The 26,378-nt window shown below is 37.2% G+C and overlaps 1 protein-coding gene across 6 annotated transcripts in view; it reads left to right on the top strand.

The window, feature by feature from the left end:
* The window catches only part of MDFIC (MyoD family inhibitor domain containing), a 53,830-nt gene extending 29,574 nt beyond the window's left edge, over positions 1-24,256 (top strand). For all 6 annotated transcript variants that reach the window (XM_056342203.1, XM_056342208.1, XM_056342204.1 and 3 more), the window contains 2 exons: positions 7,739-8,014; positions 20,662-24,256. In XM_056342203.1, the coding sequence (XP_056198178.1) occupies positions 7,739-8,014; positions 20,662-20,909 (524 nt within the window). In that variant the 3' untranslated portion in view covers positions 20,910-24,256. The remainder of the gene's footprint in view (positions 1-7,738; positions 8,015-20,661) is intronic.
* The last annotated feature ends 2,122 nt before the right edge of the window (positions 24,257-26,378 follow it).

Genomic DNA, 26,378 nt, shown 5'->3' with positions numbered 1-26,378 from the left:
GCTTTTCTCCCTAAATAAAAAAATAAATAACTTCAGTAGTAATTAATGAATGTATAAAACACCATAAATATGCCCATGGAATGTTGGAATGGTGACAGTGGGTTAACCTGCCATTGCACACGTCTGTGCTTTGATTACTCCTGCTGTAAGTAGTTGTAATGCTGTGAAATATAAGAGCAAATCACTGAAATTCTTTTCCAGTCCTCTAGCAGAATGTGTGAGGAGAAGAATGGATAGATAAATGTTGCAAGCGGAAAGCTTGCAGTAAAATATCTTACTTTTGAGCACAGCTTCATGTAGAAATTTATTCACCTGGTGTCTGGGTGCCTGTTACCTATAATGTCCTGTTTTGTGTTAGGCTCTTTTCTTGGATTTGTCATGGCAAGTTACTGTTGTTTGTTCTTAAGAAGTGAAAAACTGTAAGCTACAGTAAGAATGTATTCTACTTTATTTAGATGTGGCTTAACAATAATTGGATTATATGAATCGTGTTTATTTCTAACTATATTGTGATCTAGCAGGATTTTCCAGATCATGGGCAAAGTTTAGCACAGCTGGTAATATTTGCAGTCTCACAAAAACATTGCTAATGATGGCAAAATTTTTGTATGATAAACAAGGAGAATTTCCTGATAATCTAATGGTAATTAGAAAAAAGAGTATTTGGATTTTGAGATAATTGTTAAAAGATAGGTAATTAAAAACGTTAAGGATTTATTCAGTTCAGCAGTGATAAAAAATTTGCTGTTGCTATCATTAAAAAAAAAGCACTAGGCATTTCTTGATTGCAAAAACACATCAGGAAAGAGGATTTGTAAATAGAGAAATTCACTCTACATTTTCAGTGGGAATGCCTATCAACTTTGTAAACCTCTGGCTACCAACCCTTTTCATGCTTACCTGTAGTAACTGCTTCTTTCTGGCTATGTCAAAGACATCTTTATACAATTCATGCAACCCTTCAAGCAGTGTGTAAGGTCCTGCAGTGCCTTCCTTTGGAAGCACTGCAGGTGTCTTTGCACAGATGTAAGAGTACTTGTGGCACCTTCTCATGCACTTGTGTCGCCTTCTCAACCATAAACACACATACATACATGCATTTGCCATTCTCTCAGCCCTTCATCGACTGAGAGCTGACGGGATAAAATGTCTTTTCCCTTTGTCCCCTGCCAGCCCCATTTCTGTTATACCTGGTGTTCCCTGGATGTGTTCTCAAATGTATTTCAACAAAGTGTTCTCAGTGTGGGTCCTGTAAAACTCGTACCAGCAATTTTACTACAGTATTTTCATTACAAAGGACATCCTGTTTCATAATAATATATTGTATTCATTTTGAAGATGTCCTCATGTCTTACAAGAAGCATTTCTAAAAAGGTGGTTGATGCTGTTAGTTGGTACTTTGTTTTCCTTGTAAAGTCAGCATGGTATAAAAAATTCAGTGTAAAAAATTGATTTTAAAAGATAGATTGTACCTTGATGGTACCTTGTTATTTAGTTAATGTATGCCTTCTGTGATATGGAAGCTGCAGTATATGCTATTTATGTCCTAGTAAATATTCAAAAATAATTGCTGACAAAAGCCACTTCACAGGTTGACTCAGAGGTACATCTTGTAATCTGAATGTTAATATTCTGGATAGCTAGGCAGAGCAAACTATTGATGTAGTTTGAAGATCATGTAGAGACTAGTCAGGATTTTAGTTAGAAAAGTGGGGAGGGATAGAGATTGAGATATTTGAATTCTCCAAGCTTCACTGAAATTTTATGCTTATTGAGCGTATGAATGCATACAATTTGTAATATTTTTGAAAAGGTGGGAGTTTTTGCTAGTCAGTTGGAAATGTTGCCTTTTATATCTCCGAATTTATGTCTTTTTCCAGAAGCAATTTGGAATCACCTTAATTTTACTCTAGAATCCAGGCAGCCCCTAGTTTTACTGTGCAATCCATGACTATCTGTCATCTGCTTTATTTTACCCCTCAAGCTTAGGTCTGTGTTACGGAGAAGCACTGATAAAAAAGAGGCCTGACTCTTACCTCCCTTGCATGTGGTCTCTTCCGTGTGATCCATGCAGAGGGAGTAGGAGCAGCTACCACTGAGATCAGACAATTTGCCCAGCTCAAATTAGCATGTAGATCTTGGCTTTCTACATTAACGGACCCAAGCAGGACCTCTGTATTTCCTAAAAAGAGCTCATACTGTTATTGTGGCTGCAAGCATTTTGGGGAGGCAGAGAAGTGCTGAGGGTGTTTTCAAACCAAGTAATGCTTTGTGTTTTCTCAGTGTTTGAAAATACTAAAGGTTACATTTTTTCACACCCAGGAGTTACGCATTTTATGCCTCCCTAGTCCACCTGCAAAAATACTGCTTCTGTGGCCTGATCTGATGTCATAAGCTATTGTGTCATAAACAAAGAAAACAGCGTTCTTGCCTCTCTGGGTATGCAGTTGGATGTCCCAGGCTGTAAACCGGACGGTATTTTTTCCACTGGTGGCATTGGCCAGCCTACCAAACTACACAGGCATCTGTATCAGCTGCCTTGGAATCGCTTTTGATGTGATTAGGCTACTAATTAGCTGTCTCAATTCTTCTCTCCCTCCTGATGTTTTCTTTTGATTCACTTTGACTCTGAGGAGCCTGTATTCCGTGTATGTTTGTTTTTGTGTTTTCTCCAAAACCCTAATGATAGCTTAGACTGTCCTCTTTTGGTTGAGAATTTCCCTGTGTTGACATACATTTTTCTGTTCAATGCATCAGGATTTTTATCCTAAGAATAGCTGTTACTTTGCAAGGTGTAAACAATGTGTTGTAAGCTTGCATTTACACATGCATATTCATTTAAACTGTGCTAAGGATTTTACAGTCTGAATGAGAATGTACATAGTTACTTCAAAACCATCAAAACCATAGTAAATGTTTAGTACTCAAATATTTATTCACCAGATAGTAACCTCACAATTAAATCATTATGTAAAGTCAGTTAAATAACAGCAGAAGTTATTGTAATAAGGCCCACTTTGCGAGGAAACCAGTGACAAGGAAGCAGTGAAACATGCTAATAGATTATATGCTATAGCAATATATTGCCTTTTTATTGCTTTTCCACAGGCAGCAGATTCATGTACAGTTATTACTAGCTACATTATCTGCTAGTTTTCTATCAAAAAAGATTCAGTCTATTGAATCATTAATCCAATATTTATCATTCTTATTGAAAATCCACTAGTGTTAGCACTGTATAAAATACTGACTTAAATCTACTGGTTTTGCCAAAGATTAAAAACATATTAACCTAAAAAGCACAGTATTTCTTAGGACATTTGAAACTATTCATTGTGGATGTTTGAAATGACAATTTTTCTATGTTGTGTAAGAAATGATTTAAAAAAAAAAAAAATCTTTAACATATAGTAAGTGACCAGTGCCATCCTGATTTGAAGATGCTGAATGTTCATCCAACTCATATTTGAAATTTTGATGTGTATTGCATTAGTTACTGAATATCAAGAATAAAATTTTTGCTCATACATAGAGTGTAAAATGGGATCTTTTGTAGCAGCACATGGCCTGTTTAGAATGATATAACAGGCGCTGAATGTTCACATATCAAACAAAATGCCATCTTTCTGTAGAAAAGAGGTGTCAAAAAGTTTCTTTGTACCTTTAACGCATGTGATTATGTAGTACAAAATGCAGAGTTTGTAAAATTTCTTGAATATACAGGCAAAAAATGAATAATTCAAAACAACTCATAAGTTCTACATTCTATTGTATCTTTTATAACGCAGGCAGAAGATAGCATTGTGTTCCCAGTAGAGCTGAATTTGCACAAGTTACACCTCGGAAAATGCCAGATGGTCTATGGTCTACTTTTGAGAGCTGTCACATATGTAAAGATTTGAAAAAAGAAAGACAGCTGAATGAGAGCAGTGGATCATTAAAGAGAGAGTGAGAGTCCCTGGGTATCACTGTGTTTTAAGAAGCATTGTGTCGTTCCCCATATTACACCTTTTTTTTTTTTTTTTTTAGATATACACAACCTTTAAAAAATAAGGTAAAAATATTTCTGTTTTAAACTGAGTGGTTGTGGCTTAATCTTGGAACTGTCAATTGCTTTTGTTCTTTATGCTAGAATGCGGTCATATGGTTCCTAATTGGTTTCAAGTGTGTTTTAACCATAAGATTCAAGTCTCCCTAGTGCAAAATTATCAATAAAGTTAAAATAAATTTAAATTGAGATAACTAATCCATTTGGGGTTTTATTCCATTTTGATTTGACCTGCATATCACATGTGAATACTGTAAAGCCAGTCAGCTAAAAAGTTGTATGTTAATGCTAAAAGACTGAAGTAAGAGTACTTTGGGAACAGGATTATTTAATAGAAAATTGAAACAAAACAAAAACAAACAAACAAACAAAAAAACCCACCCTCCCAAAATCCTTAGCAAAAATCATAGTAAAAGTAAAAACATGTAACTGTTTAGATTCCCCAAGACTTCCCATTCACCCACAGTTTGACAGAAATAGCCCTGATTTTAAAGACTGAATTTTGGATAATTTGTCAAGTTACTGTATGGTAGCAAAGCACTAAAAAAATACAAACAATTATAAGCTGCCACCACCAATGTAGCTGGCTTGGAAAAGGTCATAACTGTCAGTTTTAGAAACTTGCATCCAGACATACAGAATTTTTTGTGTAGTCTTATTGCTTTTGTTTATTGAGGAAGGTTAACCCTCCCCAGTAATTCTAGGTAATTCTAATTGCAATGCACCATGGCACAGTTGGGAATCATAGGCAGCACAGTTTGAGGACACATTGTTACATGGAATGTGAAAAAGGCTGTTCCTTAATACTACAATTTACCTTTGAGTGAGATAATGAAAATAAATCTATGGGGAACTATGGCTACGAACACTGAATTTTAGAGAGTATAATTTTGATTTCTGATGTTGCCAAAGATTTTATTCTTGACTGTGGTTAAGTCTACATTGACTGTTTTTTAAAATAGAAGGGATACCTTTTGATTTGTAAAAAAAAGAATTTTGCATGTATCTAGAAAGATGACCTATGCAAATGGTTCCTGGTAGTGTACTTTTAGTGAATCCGATTCATGTAAAGGAAAACTCCATAATAATTTATTTGGGGGCCTTTACGAAAGTCTGGAAATGTTAACAGAATATATACTACAAATTGAATTCCAGAGTGAGGAAAGTGCCTTGCTTATGCTTCTGTTTATAGGTTTTTGCAAACAGTAATGCAAAATTGCAAGGAGAAGCACTTTTTAACATTGGCAGTGAAAAACTTTTTGGGCAACAGTTAGTTGTTTAGGTGTCAGATAGCATTGTGCTTCTGCTCTGTGGGCTTGGTGGTTCATGGCTACTACTGGTAATGGAAGGCAATGTTCTTTGTCTCTCCTGCAACACTTTTGGAGACACTGAAGCATGAATATTCCCCCAGCCCCCCCTTTCTTTCCTGCAACACAAAATTACCACTTAGTAAAGTAGATTCAATCAGGGTTACTCTAACCTAGATAGATCACAGAATGGTTTGGGTTGGGAGGACCCCTGTTAAAGATCATCTAGTTCCAACCCCCCTGCCATGGGCAGGGACACCTTCCACTGGTCAAAGCCTCGTCCAACCTGGCCTTGAACACTTCTGGGGATGGGGCATCCACAGCTTCTCTGGGAAACCAGTTCCAGTGCCTCACCACCCTCACAGTAAAGAATTTCTTCCTAATATCTGATCTAAATCTACCCTCTTTCAGTTTAAAACCATTACCCTTTGTCCTATCAGTACATGGCCTTGTCAAAGGTCCTTCTCCAGCTTTCTTGCAGGCCCCCGTTAAGGTACTGGAAGGCCGCAATAAGGTCTCTCTGAAGCCTTCTCCAGGCTGAACAACTCCAAGCCTCTCGGCCTCTCTTCATAAGAGATATCAGCAGTCTAGGTATCTTCAATTGTTGTGATTAAAACAATCAAATGGCAAGAAAAAATGAACCAGTTTATCTTAAAATATTATGGAAAGTATCTCTTTTTGCCTGTGAATGTGACCAGGACTTAGAGTTTAAGATTTATCTGAAATTTAATCTGGACAAGTTTATGATGGTTGGAGGAAGCAATCTGAGAATGGTATCAGTGTCCTTGATAAAAGGGAAGCATTGAGGCTTTGTTAGGCAAATTCAGAACCGAGAGTGTTTTTAGAGACCATGTTGGTCGGTGTGTCCCAGTAGTATTTATCTAAAAGTTTGGTAACTTGTACCTGGAGTGATCAGTGAAGACTGTTCTTTTAGGGGAAGCTAACTGTAATTTTCTATAGGTATCGTAATCTTGGACACAGTGTAATCTACATACAGAGCTTTACTGTGAAATCACCTGAAAATGGATGTGAATGATCTGAAAAGAGTATGAACTGCAGCACTGTTTTTCTTTACTGCTAGCACTGTCTAATCTCTCTTCAGCTGAGTGTTCATGGCAATCTGGGCTTTTTCCTTGTTATTAGATTTATAAATACTTGAAGATTGGACTGTCTGAAATCCTCTTTGCATGTATCCAAGCATGATACAGTATTGTTTTGATTAGGAGAAGTGATTGGGCTGATACTTTTTGATTATGAAATCTTGTTGTGTTACTATGTGTATAGTTTAATTAGTTTTTGAACGAAGTCTGCGTTTTTTTCTAAATAAGAATATTTAATTGGAAACCACTTTTTTATTAACAAGCTTTGCATGAAAAAAAAATCCTGCGGCTTTTCTTTTCTTTAGATACAGACTTTAAATACATAGACAATATACTTTCCATGTTATTAAAAATATGCTCCTTTATAATATAGTAGCTCAGCTACTATGAGAGGTCAAGTTCATGCGCTCTCATTAGGATGTTTATAAGACATGCTCTTGGAGTCTTAACCAGGCCACTACAGATGCCTGCCTTGACAGGTTTTGTATTTTTTTTCCTTTGACCATTTCAGTTTGTTGCCATTAAAGCTCTAACTGGCCCATTACAGGCATTTTTAAAATTGTGATTCTGAATTGAGGAATATGGAGGGGGGGACTCTGGCTTGCCACAGCTGTGTGAGTGTGTGAATACATGTTCCTTCTGGTTACTGGATCTCCTCCTCCACAAAATCAGATTTTGATTAGTTTTGTTCTTCCCTGCAATCCCCAATCTTTATGAATTTAATTTCAAAGTCTGGTTAGTTACCTGGATACTTCTAATCTTCTCTAATATACTGCTCTGTTGTGGCTGGGTGTTGGGGGGCCCCTAACATGTCACTCAGGTTATTTTCTGAAGACTGGCAGGTTGGCCAAGCTGCCCCTTCACTTCTGTTGCTGCAGTCTGTATCTTCCCTCCCATACCTTTTTCTCTCATTCTGTTGCATTTCCCCCATTCTTCATCTGGCTCCCTTAACCCAAGTTTATCTCACTTTTTCTCCTATTCTGATTATCTCCTTCAAATTGCTTGCCTTATTCTCTCTGTGCAATTCACAGAGCCTTGCAAACCTTCCGTGCAGTGCCGAATGGGGAATCTAGGCCTCATGCAGACATGAGGTGTTTTTTGAATACCTAGTAATTCTTTTTAATATAGAGATTTTTTGCTTTCTTGTTTTCATGGGGAAAGGTTAACTTTTCAGCCTGATCTTTGATCAGTAAAAGCAGCTAAAGTTGCATTCCCAGTGTAGCCTAAGGTGTTCAGTTATAAATTTCCAATTTAAATTAACCCTTTCTTTCTTTCATTTTAAGCACAACCTCAACGTTTGCCTCAGCCAAATACTTCAGTACTGGAAAGGTGTGAGGAAGAAAGTGGCAAAATCCAAAACGGCCACGTGGGTCTGAGTAATGGAAGTGGAATTCACAATGGGGTCAAGCACACACCTGCAGACAACAGAAAACTTTCAGCTCCTGTTTCAGAAAAAATGCACAGAAAAATTCAGTCCACCTTGTCTGTCAACAGCAACAGCAGTAAGAAGAGTAAAATAAGCTCTGCGTTTTCTCAAAAGCCAGGTACTTCACCTGAAGGTAAGCAGAAATTCTTATTAAAAACCCCAAACTGAATAAAGACTAGCCAAACCCCATTCTCACTAATAATTACACAATCATCTGAAAATAATTGAAGAGCATGACACATGCTCCAGAAGCAAATAGAAATCATTATGATAAAACACAAGTTACTTCCCCAAAGGAAAATATTAAGTATTTGAAGGAAATTGAAGCAATGGGAGATTTCTTGCTTTCAAACATTTGACCACCATAGTGTGATAATGTTTTAGTCCCTCTAGTTAGTACCCTGAACTGATAGAAACTCCTGTCAACATGGTCACACGTACACCAAAAAAAAATCTTGAAGCACTAGTTCAAAGTATAGTAAATACTTAAATCCAGTAATGACAGCCTCCATGAGGGTAGAGTTTGCTTTTGAAAATGTTCTGTTAGCATATATTCTGACTAGCCATGAGGTCTGAACACTAGATAATAAAATTTGGACTTGTGCTTCAATGTTTAACATGCCTTACGCTGTATTTGGGCTGTAACTAATTTGCATTAAAAAGCTGCGTACTCCCTGTGCACAGCTTAAATAAGCAAAAGTAAATAGTTTCCCTTATGTTTTAGCTGTGTGTGTGCATGCATTTTCACTGCTTGCAATTACTCTAATGGTCCCAGAGTTCCTGAGCCTCTCCTCAATCCACTGCCTTCCCATTAGCACTAATACACTTGATGGGCTTTGCTCCTGCCAGTTACAAGAAGGGTGCAGAGGCTCTATATATTTTATTGTTTTAAGGCAGGCATAGATGTGACTGGTTAAATAAAACTCGGGGGGGGGGGGGGGGGAGGGGTGTGTGTGGGGGGTGGATACAGACACAGATTCTTAGAGAAATGGGAAATGGTACTGTTCAGTGAAATGAGGAGGATTCTCAGCCAGGATGAAAGGAAGAGGGATGAGGACTGCCATAGTGGCCTGAATGGAGCCTGCTGATACCAGTGGAGTGAGTTCTCTTGACTTCAACTCCTTCACTCAAACCTACTCACTCAGTCAATCTGTGTAGCAGTATCAAGAACAGCTTCACTCAGACTGTGCCATCGGCTAGTCCTCCTTCCTGTGGTTTATTTTCATATTTGTCTTCAAAAATCTACTGTTAGTTTTCTGTTGCACGTTCAGTCCTCTAACATTTCTTTCCAAAATCACAACTTCATACTTTCTCCTTATCTTTTTCTGTTATATGAAATCTAGTTCACTGTCCAGCCTGATATTTTTCTTATGTATCTTGTTCCTTCATCAAGTATCAAAAACCTGTAACTCAAGGGACCTAGATCTGTTCACGTGACCGGTACAAGGTGCAAGCCTCTGAATTTAAGAAATTCGACCTCTGAAAAAAATGTAGAGAGTTCTAAAGAGAGTGCCTGCCCTGTTCATGCCCTTATACAGTTATTTATGGCAAACACTTCCTTTCTTCTTCTAAAATTTTATTGGAATGAGTACAGTCCGTGGGGGTTTTTTGTTTGTTTTTAATAACCTTGGCAATCATGTCAAATTACCGAATGATTGAGGGAAAATTAATAAGATACTTTCAGATTTAGCTCTGAATTCTGATGTCTGATTTTGGTATCCAACACATGATTATGTTAGTTGCCTGAAACTGCCAATATGCATTTTTTATATATACAGTCAGAAATGTTGATATTTTTAAAGGCATCTCTGATTAGAATACAGATAATTACATTGTGTGGTCACACTTTCTAACTAACATACTTTCAAAGTACAGAAATACAGTGTAATCCTTACTGTCACATGTCATTTTTTGAGTCACCTAATAGCTTAAATCAAATATATTCGACGTTATACATCTAACCTTGTAACGTTCTCATTTTGAATGTGGGAACATAGATATGTGGTCTGAATAGCATGACCCACACTGCTAAGAAAACTTAGAGCCCCAAACATTACAATGTGGTTGAAACAAAAATTCTATTGTGCAATGATTAAAGTGTATCTAGGGTATTGTGATGTGCCTGTAAGGGAATATTTGTTTTTAAAAATAGTTTTCTAGTTTTGAAATTTTAGTTTGCTTTACAGTTCTCTGGCAGACTTATTTTACATTTGTATCTACACATCTGCATGCACACAAGTACAAGCCTTCTGACAGTTTCTTCAGCTTTTCAGTAATTTACCCTCTGGAGTTGCATGGGGGAACTGTAGGCTAAAAGTAATGTTCTTACTAAGTTGCTGCCTTGCAGGAAGTATCCATATATACTTCATTTGTTCTACCATCCCTTAGGTTTTTTATGAGATGCACGAAGACTGGCAATGGTCAGAAATAACACAAATATTAGATAGTATTTAAGGAAAAAATGATCTACCCATAACTTTAATATAATTCTTTGTATTAATTTAAGAAATGTTAGCCCCTCGTGACTACTTCAGGAAGGCTATACTTTAAAAACTTGATGCATTAGCCAAGTTATTTGTTCAAAGGAGTTTAATTACATTTAAATCAGCAATGTGTGTACTTGACGAATATGTTTAACAGTACAAAGCCAGAAGAGTACACTAGAAAGCCCTTTGACTGAGGATTGTGTAGACACTCTTGCAAAATGGTATGCACAAATTGATTTGAACCTAACCTATACAGCTTCTTTGTATTATGAATCATACTTCTGTGGGCGAAGTGGCATTTTTTGTGAGCAGTTGTCTCTTCTGATCCAATGACATTTCTGTAGAAACTATTGAAAAGGCTTACAGGAAGATGGAAAAGATAGGAAACTATTGGAAATTATTTGCAACATTGTGTAACTACTTGGCTTTGCTTTAACTTGTGCCATGTTAACATACTAAGCCATTGATTACTGCTGAAGAGCTGCTGGGTTTGAGTTTACTTGAAGGTGTGCAATTGTGTCTGTGCACATCTGTACTGTATAATAATGTAAGTTGTATGCAGTTTCTTATATAACCTTGTGCAGAAAGAGACATATTAAGTCTTGTGCTGTGACTATTGAATATACAATCACCCAAATTAACTCAGCTACTTCAATTTACTAGAATATCAAGATAATTTTAGTAGAAAGAAATACAAGTAAACTTGTATGCTTTCAGATACTCCAATTCACTTTCATTTTCCTATTCTTTATATATGACATTGGATTTTGTAATCTAATTTATAGCTGCTTCTTTTTTTTTTTTCTAACCTGAAAATACATGCTGTGTATTCTTACTTCATCTGCCTTGTCTCCTACCATGAGTGGTGTGCTCTATTGCCCGTCGGGAGAATAACTCATTTTAATTGAAGTGGCCAGAGAAAAGAAATAGATTATGTCCTCAGAAGGAACAAAAGTGAAAATTCCAGTCATCAAGCTGAGTGTAGACTATAGAAAAGAAAGAGCAAATATTTTTCACCTTTTCTTATTCCCTCCCAAAAGATGTATTCTTGTTTCTTCTTAAAAGACAAGATGTAAATATTTCTGGAGCACCACACATACTTGTAATGCAAAATAAGTCCAGGTCTGGTAGTTATTTTGCTCTAGAACATCTTTATTGACAGAACAGAAAGCTTGGTAGACCTTGAAGCAGGAGAGAATCAAGGGACATACGGGCTTACCACTTAATGGTGGTGTCATGGGATCATGCTTATTCTTAAGGTTAGCAAATGCAGCCTGCTGCTTCAGATACTGCAAACTTCATTGTCTATACCAGTAAGCCAAATGAAGTTCAGTATTATATTACCCAGGACAGCACATCTTCCCATGAAGCTCAGTACTGCTCCTGACTAAACAGCTCTAATGCAAGCTGTAAAGCCTCGCAGTGTCCCACCCCACCAAAATCCCCCCATCTTAGTTAACTCTTTTATTAATTGTTCCAGCTGCAAGCTGCACTTGCGCTGTCGATCACATCTTGTAAGCTTTTGGAACTGAAGTTACATAGGAAGTGCTTTAAATGTAACAGACATTTTGGTAGCAGTAGTATAAAAGCTTTAAAAACTGGCTTTTTAAATGAGCCTGTAGTGTATGGAGTCATGTCAGCATTCCAGAATATGCTGTTTAGAAACACTTTCACATCCAGTGAGGCTTAGGAGGGTGTGAGCGCACTCACCAGCTCCGCTCTTCCTCTGCATCTATTATTAATCCATATTGTCCCTGAAGAAATCTTACTCAGCTCCATAACTTACACTACAAAAAACCAAAGGAGTTAAGAAATAGTAGGAGTGCCTCCTTTAAAAAGCAGTTTTTAAAAACTGTTAAAGTTCTAAATATTTTTCAACAGGACTGGATGGGTTTCAGTGCATATTGGGAATAATATTTTTTTTATTATTATTATTCTTCAAATAAATTATAATATTTTAAATTATTGATGTCAAAGGTGTCACGATTCTTCCAAAACTCTGGTCAGTAGACCGCTAGCAAAGAGAATTGTCACTCTCTTGCACCTGTTATGTGTAGTACAGAGAAACACCTTAGAAACCTGAAGAGGCAATTGGAAGTGAGTAAAAGGAGGGCAGTAACTGCTGGGTTTGGAAGCAGTGGTACCTGTCCAGAGCAACTTAAAGAGGGGGGGGAGGTCTAAGGGGGGCAGCAGTGAGGCTGCTGAACAGTAAATCTAGATGGTAGCAAATGAAGAAAAACGGGTACCTGAATGGGTACATAGGTGTACCAGAGCAGTGGAAGGTAATGACATATGCAAGGTTTGAGGAGGAAGGGGACGAGGAAACTGGGCACTGGGAGGGCTGGAAGAGGAATTTAATTAAGGGGGCAGATAGGGCAAAATGAAGTAGGCACTAATTACTTTGTAAAAACCAAACCAAGTTTTCCTACCAAAATTATGAAGCTTGATATTAGTATTTTTTTTAATCAAAGCAATAATTTATAAAAAGTTAATGATGGAGAGAGGGAATGCAGGTTTCAGTTCAGTTTTGAAACTGAGTGCTCACTTCTGGTCAAGCTTCTGTGACTGCACAAGTTGTCGTGTTTGTCAGGATAGTTCCCACAGCTCCAGTAACTTGTGAGAATTTGAGTTTAGGGCGGTACTTCACATATTCACGAAAGGCTGAGAGCATACACAATTGCTGTATTCACCTGGAAATTGTAGCATGTTAAACTGTGGTGATCATGAGCCTGCCTCCCGTATATACGGTGCAATCTCTACATTATTCCATCCCAGGGTCTTGAAACCAGAGAGGCACTGGAAAGCATCTTCTTTCCAAAGATTTTTTTCGAGATAGGTCTTAGGAAGTGAGTGAGGCTAGATGCAGGAGTGAGGTAGGTAAAGAAAGCCTGCAGCATGGGGGCGAGGCTTTGGGGAAGGACAGGCAGTGCAGGCTCGCTGCCAGATGTAAAGTTACATGCTCTTCCAGGAGCAAGACCTGAAGCAACCTTCCTCAGCGTTCTGGACTGTGTATCTTCTGCTACTGAGCTTAGAGATGCAGTGAACAATCTCACCCAGTGTGTGGCGGTTTTTAACATCCAGTGTTTAAAGTTCAACATTTCAGGGTGTATTTGAAAGAAACTTTTTTCCTCCTTTGTAGTATAGTGCAACTTCATCTGTTCAAGTTGTTGAATCCAAGCATCAGGTTGGTGGGCACTATTTAACTCATGCTGCTGGCTACGTTAGTTTATTAGAGTATCCTAAGTGATATTGATGGCTTAACTGAAGACAAAGGAAGTCCACTGAATAACCTTTGTGTTAAGCAAGGGTCTTAAGAACCGCTAGGTGCGTATATGTGGAAGGTAGTGAGTGGTTCTCTTAGCAGAGTCACAGACCTCTGAAGTAGGAGCATCTTACTTTGGTTTATATAATTTTGTATAAACTGAAAAATAGCTTTCAGTCAACTTTCTGTTTGGGCATATTATTTTGAATAGGATTTGGGGGGGGAGGGGCCTTGGGGTTTTTTTCCCTCTTGAGTGCCACAAGAGCAGCAATAAGCTTTCTTTTATATACTGTTCTGTCATTGGATTGAGATTTGGTATGAGCGTGCGTTACACCATGAATAGTCATTGTAGAAATATCTACTGGCCATCTCTTCTCTCTCTTTCTTTGTGTTTTTTTTTAAACAGACGTGCACTTCTGAAATCTATCCCAAAGCATCAAATAACATCTAGGCAGCTACTTGATGTCTTGCAAATCCCTCTACTCAGGTCTAAATTTCCACTGTTACCTTTTAGAAATTGATGCAAAGTGGATTTGTGTCTGAACACAAAGTGGTTTTTTGTTAGACAAGGTTGTATCAGAGCACAGTTGTTACTCAGGCAGTAGGCAAATAACAGTCATGTGGTCAAACCTGTGATTTTGAAGAAGGCATTTTGAAGAGTGCTGTGTTTAAGCATGGTTTATATTTTTGTTTGCATAGAAGTCTTGGGAGGTGGTTTGCATGTTGTGTAAGAGAATTGAGTGGAACACAGGGCCAATGAAAAAAAAAGTCTTCCTGCAAAATCCATTTTATAAGGCCATGGTCTAGCTAGCACCTAAGTAGTCTCAGTATTTGCAGTGATGAGCAATGGCAATGAAAGCTTAATAGTCTGAGAAGGCCTTAGATATTGGCACATTTTTTAGTACATCTGTATGTTTGAACTGGATCATTTTACTCCTGAGGTTATACCTGTATTGAGAGTTTAGAAAATAAGCTTTGATGAAAGTTCCCATGTGTTTTGCAGTGCAATGTGTCTGTTCAGTCAACATTTTTATTTTCTTGATCAATACAGGTGATAGTTTTCTATTTTAAAATTAAAAAAAAAAAAAAAAAGTATTCTATTTAAAAAAAAATAATCTGAAATACTATGTATACTGTGCTTTGTAACTATATTTTCCCAGTCTAAATAAATGTAGCTCTATTATCTAGAGATAACTATACTACATGCAGTGTGTCATTTGGTTCTTTCTGCATTTCTCATTTATCTTTTAGCATTTTCCTGGGTGCAGTGAGTTTTCTAGAAGGGGGTGGGTAGCAGAGTCTGCACACGAGCCCCATACATTGCAGGAGCGGTGGTGTGATGGCATGCATGCCGCTGCTCGGTAGGCTGATGCCCCACCTCTGTGCAATGCACACCTTTAAGAAACTTGTGCCAGGGTGTTTTGCTGCTGGCTGGCTGTGCCACTCTGGCTGGGGGCTTTCTCTGCCATCGGCGTGTTCATCCCTGCCAGGGCTGGCCCCACGCTGCCGGACTGCGGGACGCCTGTAGCTCCTGCTGGGGCTTCTGTTCAGGTCTCTGCAGGGGCCTGGAGTAAACCCCCGCTGAGGACCTCAGCTGCCACTTTGATTGCAGTTTTGCCCTTTTTAATTCTCTCTGCGAGACAGCAGAGTGCCTAGAGATTTGGTTTGAGTTGTCTGAACTCGGTGAATATAGTTATGAAGAGGCTGACCAAGGTCACCATCCTGTAAGTGAGCTTATTTCCCATTGCAGACGTGAAAACCTTTTATCATATGTGACCTGCCTGCTTGGTATGAGAGCTTAATGGGTCAGTTGGTGACAGGTTAGTGTCAGACGTTACAAAAGCAGCACAGATCAGCATGCACATGTGTTCCTCTGTACATTTTTCAGTTTGACTTCTGCATCTCTTGTACAGTGTAGATGGTCGATAGTTCTCTTAAAAGTGTTTGTTAAGTGCAGCCGCACCTTTTCGTAAAAATGAAGAGATGATAAAAGGGAAATTGAAATAAATTTTAAAAAAATACATATTTCAGTACTTAAAAGGAATTGGATATCAGTGTAACATCTATATGCAGAGATTTTAGAAATAAAAAATGGTGTGCACATGCAGACATTGAAAGACATGAACAAAAATTAAAGTTGTTTTATTGTTGATACTGTTTCTTTTCCTTAAAGGAACATAACTGTATACCTCTATAAGGTATAGAGTGGGGCTCTCTGGGCTTTGAAGAACAGTGTGTAAACAGTTTTAAGGGATTTTAGACTATTTCTTGTCTGGATGTTGTCTGTGGTAACGTTTATAACCCAGGAATATTAGATGTTACATGTACGGTATACACTGTTTAGTTAATTCAGCACAAAGTAGCTTGGTGTGTGTGTATGATATAAGCAGCAAAAACTTGGACGAGTTGCTTGGGTTTCTGTTTGCCTTGGCATTGTTTAACATTTTTGATGAAGTTACCTAACAAAACTGTAACTTTTGGGGATGTGCCAAAGAACTAAGGAAACAGCTTTACTTACATCATTATTTAAAAATGCTGCATGGGATGGCCCTTTCTAACTTTCATCCCAGGCAAAATGAAAGGATAATTGAAGATAAGCTTGAATGTCTGAAAGATTTTACTATTTTTTTTTACCCAGCTGCGAGTTGGTCTAATAAAATATACTATCACTGCCTACAGACCAAGCCTATTGTAATTTATGCCATTAACTTACAGCTTTCGGCAGCTTGGGTCCTAGTCAATAAATGTGATACTGTGCTTTGATGAAATCAAACGCATTTGATAAAGGAACTAAGGCAGATCTACTGTTTGGGGGGGCGGGGTGTATGTGTGTATGAAGTATACCTCTGTATGTTTTGACACCCCACATCCTTATTTTTATATAGTGCTGTAGTGCAGCATTTCTCCATTGATTAGAGGAAGGTGTAATAGAAGAATTGAAAGCCCGTGAAAATTGGAGATCTGTGTGGTATGGTGTGTAAGTCCTAAGGAAAAGCTTATCTTCATTAATGGTGGACTTACATAATGAGACATAGACGAATTTCTTCTTCTTCAGTGAAAGTATTTAATGAAAACTTAAACGCCAAGAAGCCTGGGAGTTAACCATTTATCAACAGTACTGCATCATGGACATCAAGGCAGGTGGAGTTTGGTCCTTGGTAAAGGCACACTACTAATTCTTAGTTGCGTTAGCGTATCTAATGGGAAAAGAAGAATGAGAAAACCTCCAATTCTCAAATTTTAAAAAAAAGAGTGTAAAGAAATAGAGCATTTTAAGCTAGCACCTCTTTACAGTAATACAATGTCATAACTGATATTACTATATCATTTTTTTATCAGAAAAACAAAAATACATTCAGAGTTTCCAGAAAACATGCTGTCAGACATTAAGATCATAAAATTTACTTTTTTTTCCCAAATTCTTCCCAGATATATAAATTTTTAGTTCCAGCTGGATTAATGTGTTCCACTGCTCACTCATCTGCAAAAACTATTAGGATTGTGAAGTGGTAAGGTCAAAGAGTGGAAGTTAAGTATAGTCTTTATTCTTAACATGCTTAAATAGTTTTGAAATTATTAAATAATCTGTAATTTAAAATAGTCTCTTTGGTCTTGGAAGCAGGAAAGAATTATTAGAGGGTCTTGTGCAAGCAGTGAAATATATTTTAGTGGTCTCCAACATGGTAATGAAAAACCTGAGGTCATCTCATTTGGAGTGAGCTTTATATAGTGTCTTCTTCCTGGCTGGATTCCACTGGTGATGACACCCTGCAACAGCAGCCAAAGGAAGTGGGGCTTAGCTGTAGAATTTTTTCTATGGAACTGGCAGGTTGCTGTAGGAATATGGGTACTAGAGACAAATATGTGAGTTTCCTGTAGTCTGTAGGTTTGTTATTATTACAAAAAAAATACTGTGACTGTATCTTTTCCTTATAATTATCTTATTGATATCTGTTGATAAGACACTAAGAAGTAGGAGTCATACATGGAAGAAATTATTCTTCCACTCATTTTATCATTGTATTACAGACCTTTAGAGTCATGATTCTGAATTCAGCAAGTTAGGCAGGACTAGGTAACAGCATGCTTTGTCATGTGTTAAATAATTGCTACCTGGATAGCTATTAAAAGTCAATAACATGAAGAATATAAAAGCATGGTTATTTCAGGTTTGTCCTTGAAATGTGGATCAAAGTTTATGTTCATTGTACAAATGAGTTCTTGCAAGAATAAAGAGACCAGTAAAGGGTATCTCTGCTTTATGTTAAGTGTTTGCATAGGTGAAGTACAATTGTTATAGGAAGATTTTCTGAATGGAAAATTAGTTTTGCAATCTGGGGAGAAGAAAATAAAAATAGACAGTAGGTAAGTAAATCCTTTTAGTGTTCCAGTCGCTGAAGAAGAGAAAGACAGACCCTCCACAGTGTTTCCATCGTAGCACTAATGGCCGAAATTTCTGTCTCAGATGATTTTTGGTAGCTTTAACCTTTGAAATACCTTTATTTAAATCAACACAGACTCTTGTAAGTATTGATTTTGTGTGGTTTTTAGATTAGGAGGGACAAGTTCTTTTGTGCGTCCAGAAGGTGCTTTCTGAGTGCAGTCCCTTTTGTTTAACCTATGAACTCTGTCTCTTGCCCATCAATAAATATGTATATTATAATTTCTGATAACGTTTATTTCTCTCCCTGCAATTTTACATAACCCTGCATGAAGCAGGCAAGATTTGTTTGGCATCTTATTTTCAATACTGATACACATAAAGTTTTATTACGGTATTATGTTTAAAAAAAAACATTTGTAGAACAAAAATTGTTATGGTATTAGCTTCTTTCAGCTGTGTTTTAAAGATACAAAACAGTAAAACCCTCAGTTTCTTAAATGTGAAGGCTTCTTAGATAGAACTCTTGGCTTCTTTATCTTTTTCCTTCATATTAAAAGAAAATCTGAAAGGAGATTGTACCTGAACAAATTTAACACCATCTCCATGACAACTAGCTAATTAATCGCTATCGGTCTGGCTTTGGTCCTCTTCAGTGAACTGATACTCCCCAGCTTTATTTCACATCCCTTCTGCATTTTCTATGAAGGTCATTTATTTAGCGACAGCACTTCTTTGGGAAAAGGAGCCTTTTTATACAAGTAACAACTTTCTTTAAACCCAGCTCAGCCTTACCTGTGGTTTCCTTTCAGTTTCGCTTCCTGCACAGTAGCAGGGAGTTTTTGAGGTTGGGGTGCTTTTTTCCTTCTTGCTTTTCCTGATATTTCCATTTTTTCCTTTGGGCATAAGTGTTCATTATGTATATCGTGACTGTGACCACGTTGCAGTACAGACATTCCCAGGCTAAGTTTGGAACTGAGTAGTAAGTAGGAGAAGACAGTCCCCAGCAGAGTGATGTTTAGGGTGGGCCAAGAGCTCAGGTGGTTACTTTGCTGCTTGGGACACATTTTGCAGGTCTGAGCCTCTGTCGCTGCATTGCTGAAGGTATCCATGCTTGCCCATGTGAAGCCATCGCTAAACTATCCTGCAGTCAAAGTTTCTGCGATGTTAGAAGTATTTTGCATCAATCCAGATACTTGCCATGGTTGCTGCATCATTTTTTACATTTATAACTATGTTTAGGAGGGCTGGTAATCGTATTACTGTTGCAAGTAATTGCAAGCTTTCCCCTGTGATAACAAGTCTGCAGCCTGTGAACTGTAAGAACATAATGTCTGTAAATGATCAGACCAATTGCCTATATGTGCCTGTATAGCTCAATATCCTGTCTCTCCTACCGGCTTCTCATAGCAGATACCGGTGTTAGATTGTAGGGACAGGGAAAGGATGAGATGGTGCGGGATATTTTCCCCAGAAAATTTTCCCAGTCTTCAACTGTCTGTGCCTAAAGTTCAAGGCTTGCAAGCAATAAAAAGAAGAATGAAAGCTGAGGCTAGGAAAGAAAAATAATTCTCTGCGCTGAACATTCCCTATATTTCTAAGTTCTCATTTTCTTTCTGGATGACTGTTCACTGCCAGGTACAAATTAAGGATGTTTATACATATAAGGTTCTACATGTTATGTGCTTACTGTGGGAGGAGGGTGAAAACACATGATTATATCCTTCACTACTGCAGTCTCTTTTTCACTGGCACATACTTAGTTCCAGCCTGTGTTTTCCTGTTTCGTCTTGTGGATGCATTAATTGTTTGAAGTTATTCCATGTATTTCCTCTTTAGATGCCGTGTTTTTTGCAGACAGTTTGAGGGACACTTCAATTATCTAGGTGTAATTAAGCAATATTTATGAGAGATGGGTATTGATGTTCAGGTGTAGTTATGAACTCTGTTGAAGATTAAAGTAGCACATTAAAAGGATTGCCAAGATACTTCTATGGAGAAGCAATAGAAAAATCCATGTTTTGACTGAATGTTTTATATACTGTTGAAAATACAGAAATACATATAACATGCTGTTATGCTGGTTTTAAGGTCTGCTTAAAAGTATAAAGAAAGCAAAAATTCGGCAACTCCCTTATTTTTCTTCATAAGTAACAAGCCAACAAAACAGATTCAGAAGGGCAAGATGCATTGGGAGGGGCTGGAAATAATTTTAGGTAGTTTCCTTTATAAGCTGATTTATTTTATTTTTATTTTCTTTAATAACTTTCTGAGCCTGCTGGAAGAAGTTATGACTGAAGATGATAGATATGGATGTTTTGCATAATAAATGGTTGGAGAAATGGATCTAAGTGGATGTTTAGTACTTGAGATTTGCATGAAGTTGTGAAAGGAAACTTGCATCAAAACCAATACAAAATTGGAGACAAGTTAGGCTGCAAAAGTGACCTTGAAGATGAAAAACATGTTCTTTGTGGTGTTAGATTATGTTTATACTGAATCAGTCTTTCAGCTACTTATTTGGCATTGTGATATATCTGGATTTAGAATAACGTATTAATTAGTCCTTTTTTCTTTTCTTTTTTTTTTTTTTTTTTTTGCTTGTTTTGTTTGTTCATACACGACATGCTACTGAACGGGTATGTATGAAGATTGCTGTGTTCACTGTATCCTGGCTTGCTTGTTTTGTGAGTTTCTCACCCTCTGTAACATTGTTCTGGGACAAGCATCCTGTGGCATCTGCACATCGGAGGCCTGTTGCTGTTGCTGTGGGGACGAGATGGGGGATGACTGTAACTGCCCATGTGACATGGACTGTGGCATAATGGACGCATGTTGTGAATCTTCAGATTGCTTGGAGATCTGCATGGAATGCTGTGGGATCTGCTTCCCATCATGAAATATTTATCCCTTTTTATTTTATTCTCTTTAAAACTGGAGAGCTTTTCTTTAAGTACATTTGAAGAAAGAAAAGGTAAGATTTTCACACAACCAAATGGTATTGCACTGTTAATTCCCTATATATAAATATTTTTTTTTAAAGCAATCCTCAAATCTGTATTCTAACACAAATTGTATAGTTTTGTATGTGAAACTCAAGCTACATTCCTGCTTCCTTTTGGCGTTGCAAATGGAAGATTTTATTGAAACCAAATTACAGGCCTTGTACCACAGGCTGTACGAGAGCAAAATTGCCATTTGAATTGAATGACAGGTTTGGGTCAGAGGAGAGACTGCAGAGCAAAGACTTAAGTATTTTGCCTTTACCTACTTCAGTGTTTAAATGCTCAAATGCCTCAATGCATACCATGTCTTTACAGGTGTTCTGAAGAGCAAAATGGCTTTATTTCAATCTCTTTGGGTTAAAAGCAACTTTGCTCTGTTATTTTAAACTTAATTCAAAAGTCAGCATCAGGAATCTACTGTTGGTTTTCCTACAGTGGTCGCGTTGGGAATATTTCTTTTGTTCTGAATATCTCATTGGTTTGAGAGAGATTCCTGGTATTTTCCCTTGTCATTATTGATACTATGGGAAGACCTGGCAAACTATAGTCAATGCAACTTTTTCTGTGGACTAGAATACCAAGATTGCATTGTTACCAGTCAAGACAGAATGGAGAACTCATATTTTACTTCAGTACTAATATTACTTGAAATGCTTCTTCTTAGAAAGAGACTTTGGAAATACCTGTAGACGTGAAATATATCCTTAGACTAACAGATTAACTAATAGGCTAATCTTCAAAATTTGGCTATAAAAAGGAAATTATCAGGAGTTAACTCAATAATCTGAACCTGAACATTAAGTGGCCATGTCAGTTTTTGTGGCTTTAGGGCCAGTGTCACATAACTTAGTATTTATTTCTTCACTGTGTGAGAAAGATCCACAGAGGATGGCAGAATTTAAACAGGGCATAAAGTCCAAATTAAAACTGACTCAATCAGGGAATTCTGTCATGAATGTAAAAAGCAAACGCTAAAATGTTTGTTCTCTAATACTGTTGAAGTGTTATTTTTAAATAACTGTGTAAAAAAAGGACATTTAAAAAGTATTATATCCTTTAAAAATAAAAGGATTGGGATTTAAAATGTTTGAAAAATAGAGTTAGGATCTGGTGAGCAACTTCTCCCCAAAATCCCATAAAGGTTTTCTGAGAAATATCTCTCTTTGTCATTGTAATTGTTAAATGAATTTGGTCTAACACATCAAGAGGTTTATGGCATTCCCAGATTTAGGGAATAATGGTACCCATTTTCTTTACCATCTGCTAGTTTCTCCCCTCTGTGTCTCTAGCTTTTTCTGTGTAAACCGCCTACACATCTTGATCTCACATACTTAAACTTTCCTATCTACACTCCAGATTTCCCAACTGTAGATTGTTGGATCTTGTAAATTTAGACCTTGTTACAAGAGTCATCAATAGCCAATAGCATATTTCTGTTGCATGAATTGGCCATAAATGTCTCTTTCCGCTGTAGTGAATTCAGTTTATGCAAATGTGACAAGCTAAAGATCATAGGAGTGTGAAGCTAAGTCAACAAATGGTCTGATATTAACCAAAGCTTCTCCCTGTGAACACTGACTAGTAGTGCCTACTACTGCAAGTTATCACTGAAGGTAATATAGCTGAATCCTCAACTATACTAGGGAGCTGGGAGGTGTTATGTTTTGCCTTAACATCTGCAGTATTGTGGTGTATTCTGATGCAATGCAGATTTACTCAGAGGGTTTCTTACCTGTTTTCTGATAGTTACTACAATAATAGATTCTTATCATGGGATTATTTTTTTTCTATATATTGGGCCAGATTCAGATCTGTGTTGCATAATCTAAGTGCGTTTCCATTAATGTCAGAATTTTCCATTGGTTTAGCTCCAGCTAGAGAGCACAAAGATATTATGGTAATAGGCAGGCTAATAAGGAATCATATAGTTAAACTGATAAATTCCCTGAGCTCAGAATCAGGCCCATGGGGCTCAATTATGACTCCTAAAAGTCTGAACCACATTGGGAAGGGGGAAGAGGTGCCTTGGTTGAGTGGCAGTGCCTGGAGGCATTTTGCCTTTGTAAGGCATAATGCCTCTGGGGAAATTGGGGGCATCACAGTGAGCACTGGGACTCTGCACCTTGGAAAAAGTCTAGACGGTGCTTTGCCCATTGCAGGTCTATGGTTGACACTGTGGTGGTGGGGACGTGCTCTCTGGGGCTAGGCAGCACCATGAACTGTCCTTCCTCATGTCCTTGTGGTCATGGAGAGGTGAATTATGGCTGTGTCTTGTCTGATTGTGGTTTTGGGGGTGGGGAAGAGGACTTCAGTCTACTGTCCTGCCCCAATATCCGTGCCCTGCCGGAGCTGTTCCAGTTGTGTGCTTGGAAAACTGCACATTTGCATAACAAGCTTTTAGTGAGTACTGGATGTTAGTAAAAATCACTTGTGCCACAGGATGGTATAATTTTTTAAAACAGAAAATACTAATCTAGGGAGTCCTTTTTCTGTGTAAGAGTTTATCTTTACAGTTTGCTCTACACAAAACCTTGTTTCTAGTTACAGGAACTCAGAGGTTTTTTTGATGTATTGAAATTATGAAAACCTGGGAAACGTATTTACTATTGTTTACTTCCAGTACTGTTAAAATCCAAACGATAATTACAAGAACTTTGTTCATGCATATATGCGTATGTGTACAGACTCTCTTTCACACACATATGCAGATATATTATTTCTTTTCCCACTTCATTTGTGAAATACTAGGAAGTGAAAACAGTGTTTATTAAACCTCACAGTGATTAGAAGTATGACAGAAAATTGAAAAAAAAATATAAACTGTGTGATTTGTTTGACATTTAAATGTAATCTGCTACTGTTTGTCATAGACATATTAGCACTTCTGTAAAATGTATCTTTGTGGCAGAGAATATTATGTAGTTTAAGGAATTCCTTTCTATATTTATAGTCTTAAATTCTGTTTTATAATTTTCACTCTATAGGCAATCTTGTAAGCACCTTGTGTAATTAAAACAAGCAGAATTAGGAGTCAAATGTGAAAATATAGTTTAAATAGAATTAAAACATGAGAACTTAACCGTCTATTTTATAATAGTTCTTGTGAACTTGTACAGTGTTTCACTATATAGTTCTGCAAACTGGCCCATTTGAAAAAATGGTAACTTGCTGTTTGTATTTTATATCAACTGGATGTGCTATTCTCAAACACTATTTTGAAATAAAGATCTTTATTTTGAAATTTTGGGATATCTTCTTCTTCTAGTCTTGCCCTGTTACTCTTCCATATGATAATTTCATATCTTATTTGTGATTTTTTTTTTCCCTGTTATAATGCTTCCTGAAGGGTTTGCCCTTCAGGTGAGTTGCACGGAGGGTGAGCCAGTTACCTGAGTTGTTTTACAGGTGGAGCTAAACCAGCTCAGGCACTGGAAGCTGTGCTAGTATGAATCTCCAACAGTACAAGCGTTCATCATTAAGAGGGCAAATTCATTCCTTAGTGAAGTTGTGTTAATAAGGTGAAATTGCAGTGATGATTAAATTTGATCAAAATGAAAAGTATTTTAATACATCTGCAGCAATAGTATTCAGTTTACTGAAAACAAGTTGAACAAGGGTGTAGTTGGTTCATAGTATTGCAGTAGACATATTAAGGTCTAATGGCTTATGTGGCCTATGAAATGAAGGCTTAGACACAGTACCACGATTTTAAAGTAAGCTATGTTTTTAAAAACAGTTTAAACACAGACTGTTTCAACTGTGATTTAAGAAAAGATTTTTTTCTTGTTGGCTTAAGCTGAGTGTGAACATGTATAGGCTGCTTCAGAACTGCAGAAACGGCATGTCTACAGTCTTGTGCACTAATGTTTCTATGTCTGTTTTAAATTTATTGAACATTCTACCATATCTGTGTATACATGGGCCTTTAGAGAGTCTAAAAAAAGATTCTGATTTGTCTTCTCTGGATGTTACAGAGGTAAGATGTTAAAACTGACAGTAATCGTGCTTGAGTGTGTACCATGAAGTCTTGCCATTGAGATTGTGTGCCAAAATAATACTTTCTATAAGATAACTGATAAATTCATAGACAAATAGCACCATTTGAGACTTATTATGGATGTTCTAGTCAATATGCATAACATATTTCTAGAAAGAAATGACTTCTGTGAAGAAGAATCAGGAACATTTGGGAGATTTTGGATTGAATAATGACTGTTTCAGCCATGGTACTCATGTTAAGAACTGTTTGTTGAGTTTGGTGAATCATTGTTTTCACAATCTCCTAAATGAACTATTTCTGAACTTTTCACACTTTTAAAAAAAAAAAAAAAATTGTCTTAACAATCGCAATATTTGATGTATGTTCTCAGAAAGCAATGCCAACTGATGTATTTCCACAGTAACGCCTCTTTTGTCAGCAGTCTTGTAACTTTCTGAAAGGCAGCAGATGTTATCATAGAATGAATCACAGAATGAACCATATACGTGAAATCTTACTCTTGGCCCCCAAATTAGATGAAAGGTTAGAGAAATATCTCATGCTATCTTCTCTCTGTCCCTCTCTTTGTCTTATATGTGAGTACCTACACCATGTGTTGGAAGACATCTGATAGTTTTGAAGGTGAGAGTAGTAGCTCTAGAATCCTACAGGCACTAATCATACATGGTTTCCTACCTTCTAAGTCTTCTGACAGTTCTTAGCACTTCCAAAGAGAGTACGAGGACCTTAACTCGGTTTTGGCATCTATACCCTGCGCCCACTTCCATGATGCACTTGTTCCCTGTGCTCAGTATACTCAAATGTGAAGTTGATTGATTGTACAGGATTAAACCTTCTCATGAGCACTTGCTTATGCTATTTACCAGTGATTTGGTGCTAGTGACAAAAAGGGTGGCCTTTCTCTTCTTTAGAAGTCTTTGATATGATGGGCTATTTCTATTGTAGTTGGAAAGAGAGAAATTTCTCTGAATTCCCGTTCTGCAAAACAAGCAGATGTTGAGTTTGATTAGGTGATCTTAATCTCTGTGTTTTTTAGCATATCAGTTCACCTCACTTAAAACTTAATTTAGTGAAACACTGCATACAATCCTGTTTGTCTCCTTTATGTATGTGTATTACAGCAATTGTTAGTATGTTACCATTCAATACTCATAAAAATGGGATATTAGATGAAAGATTGTGTAATACTTTTTTTACCTCGAATAGTATCTTACTAATTTTTAGTCTTATATGCATATGCTGTTTTAACTGACAAAATACTCCACTGTAATTGAGGCTCTTTATATCGTCTCAGTAGGGTATGTAATTGGTGCCCAAGCACTGTACAATTCCTCTTCAATCAGTGGTGCAGGCTTCTGCAATT

This window comes from Falco biarmicus, chromosome 5, assembly GCF_023638135.1.
Source record: "Falco biarmicus isolate bFalBia1 chromosome 5, bFalBia1.pri, whole genome shotgun sequence".
In the NCBI taxonomy this organism is placed as follows: Eukaryota; Metazoa; Chordata; class Aves; order Falconiformes; family Falconidae; genus Falco; species Falco biarmicus.
The sequence above is the reverse complement of the archived record's forward strand: the minus strand, read 5'-3'. Positions and strand labels throughout refer to the sequence as shown.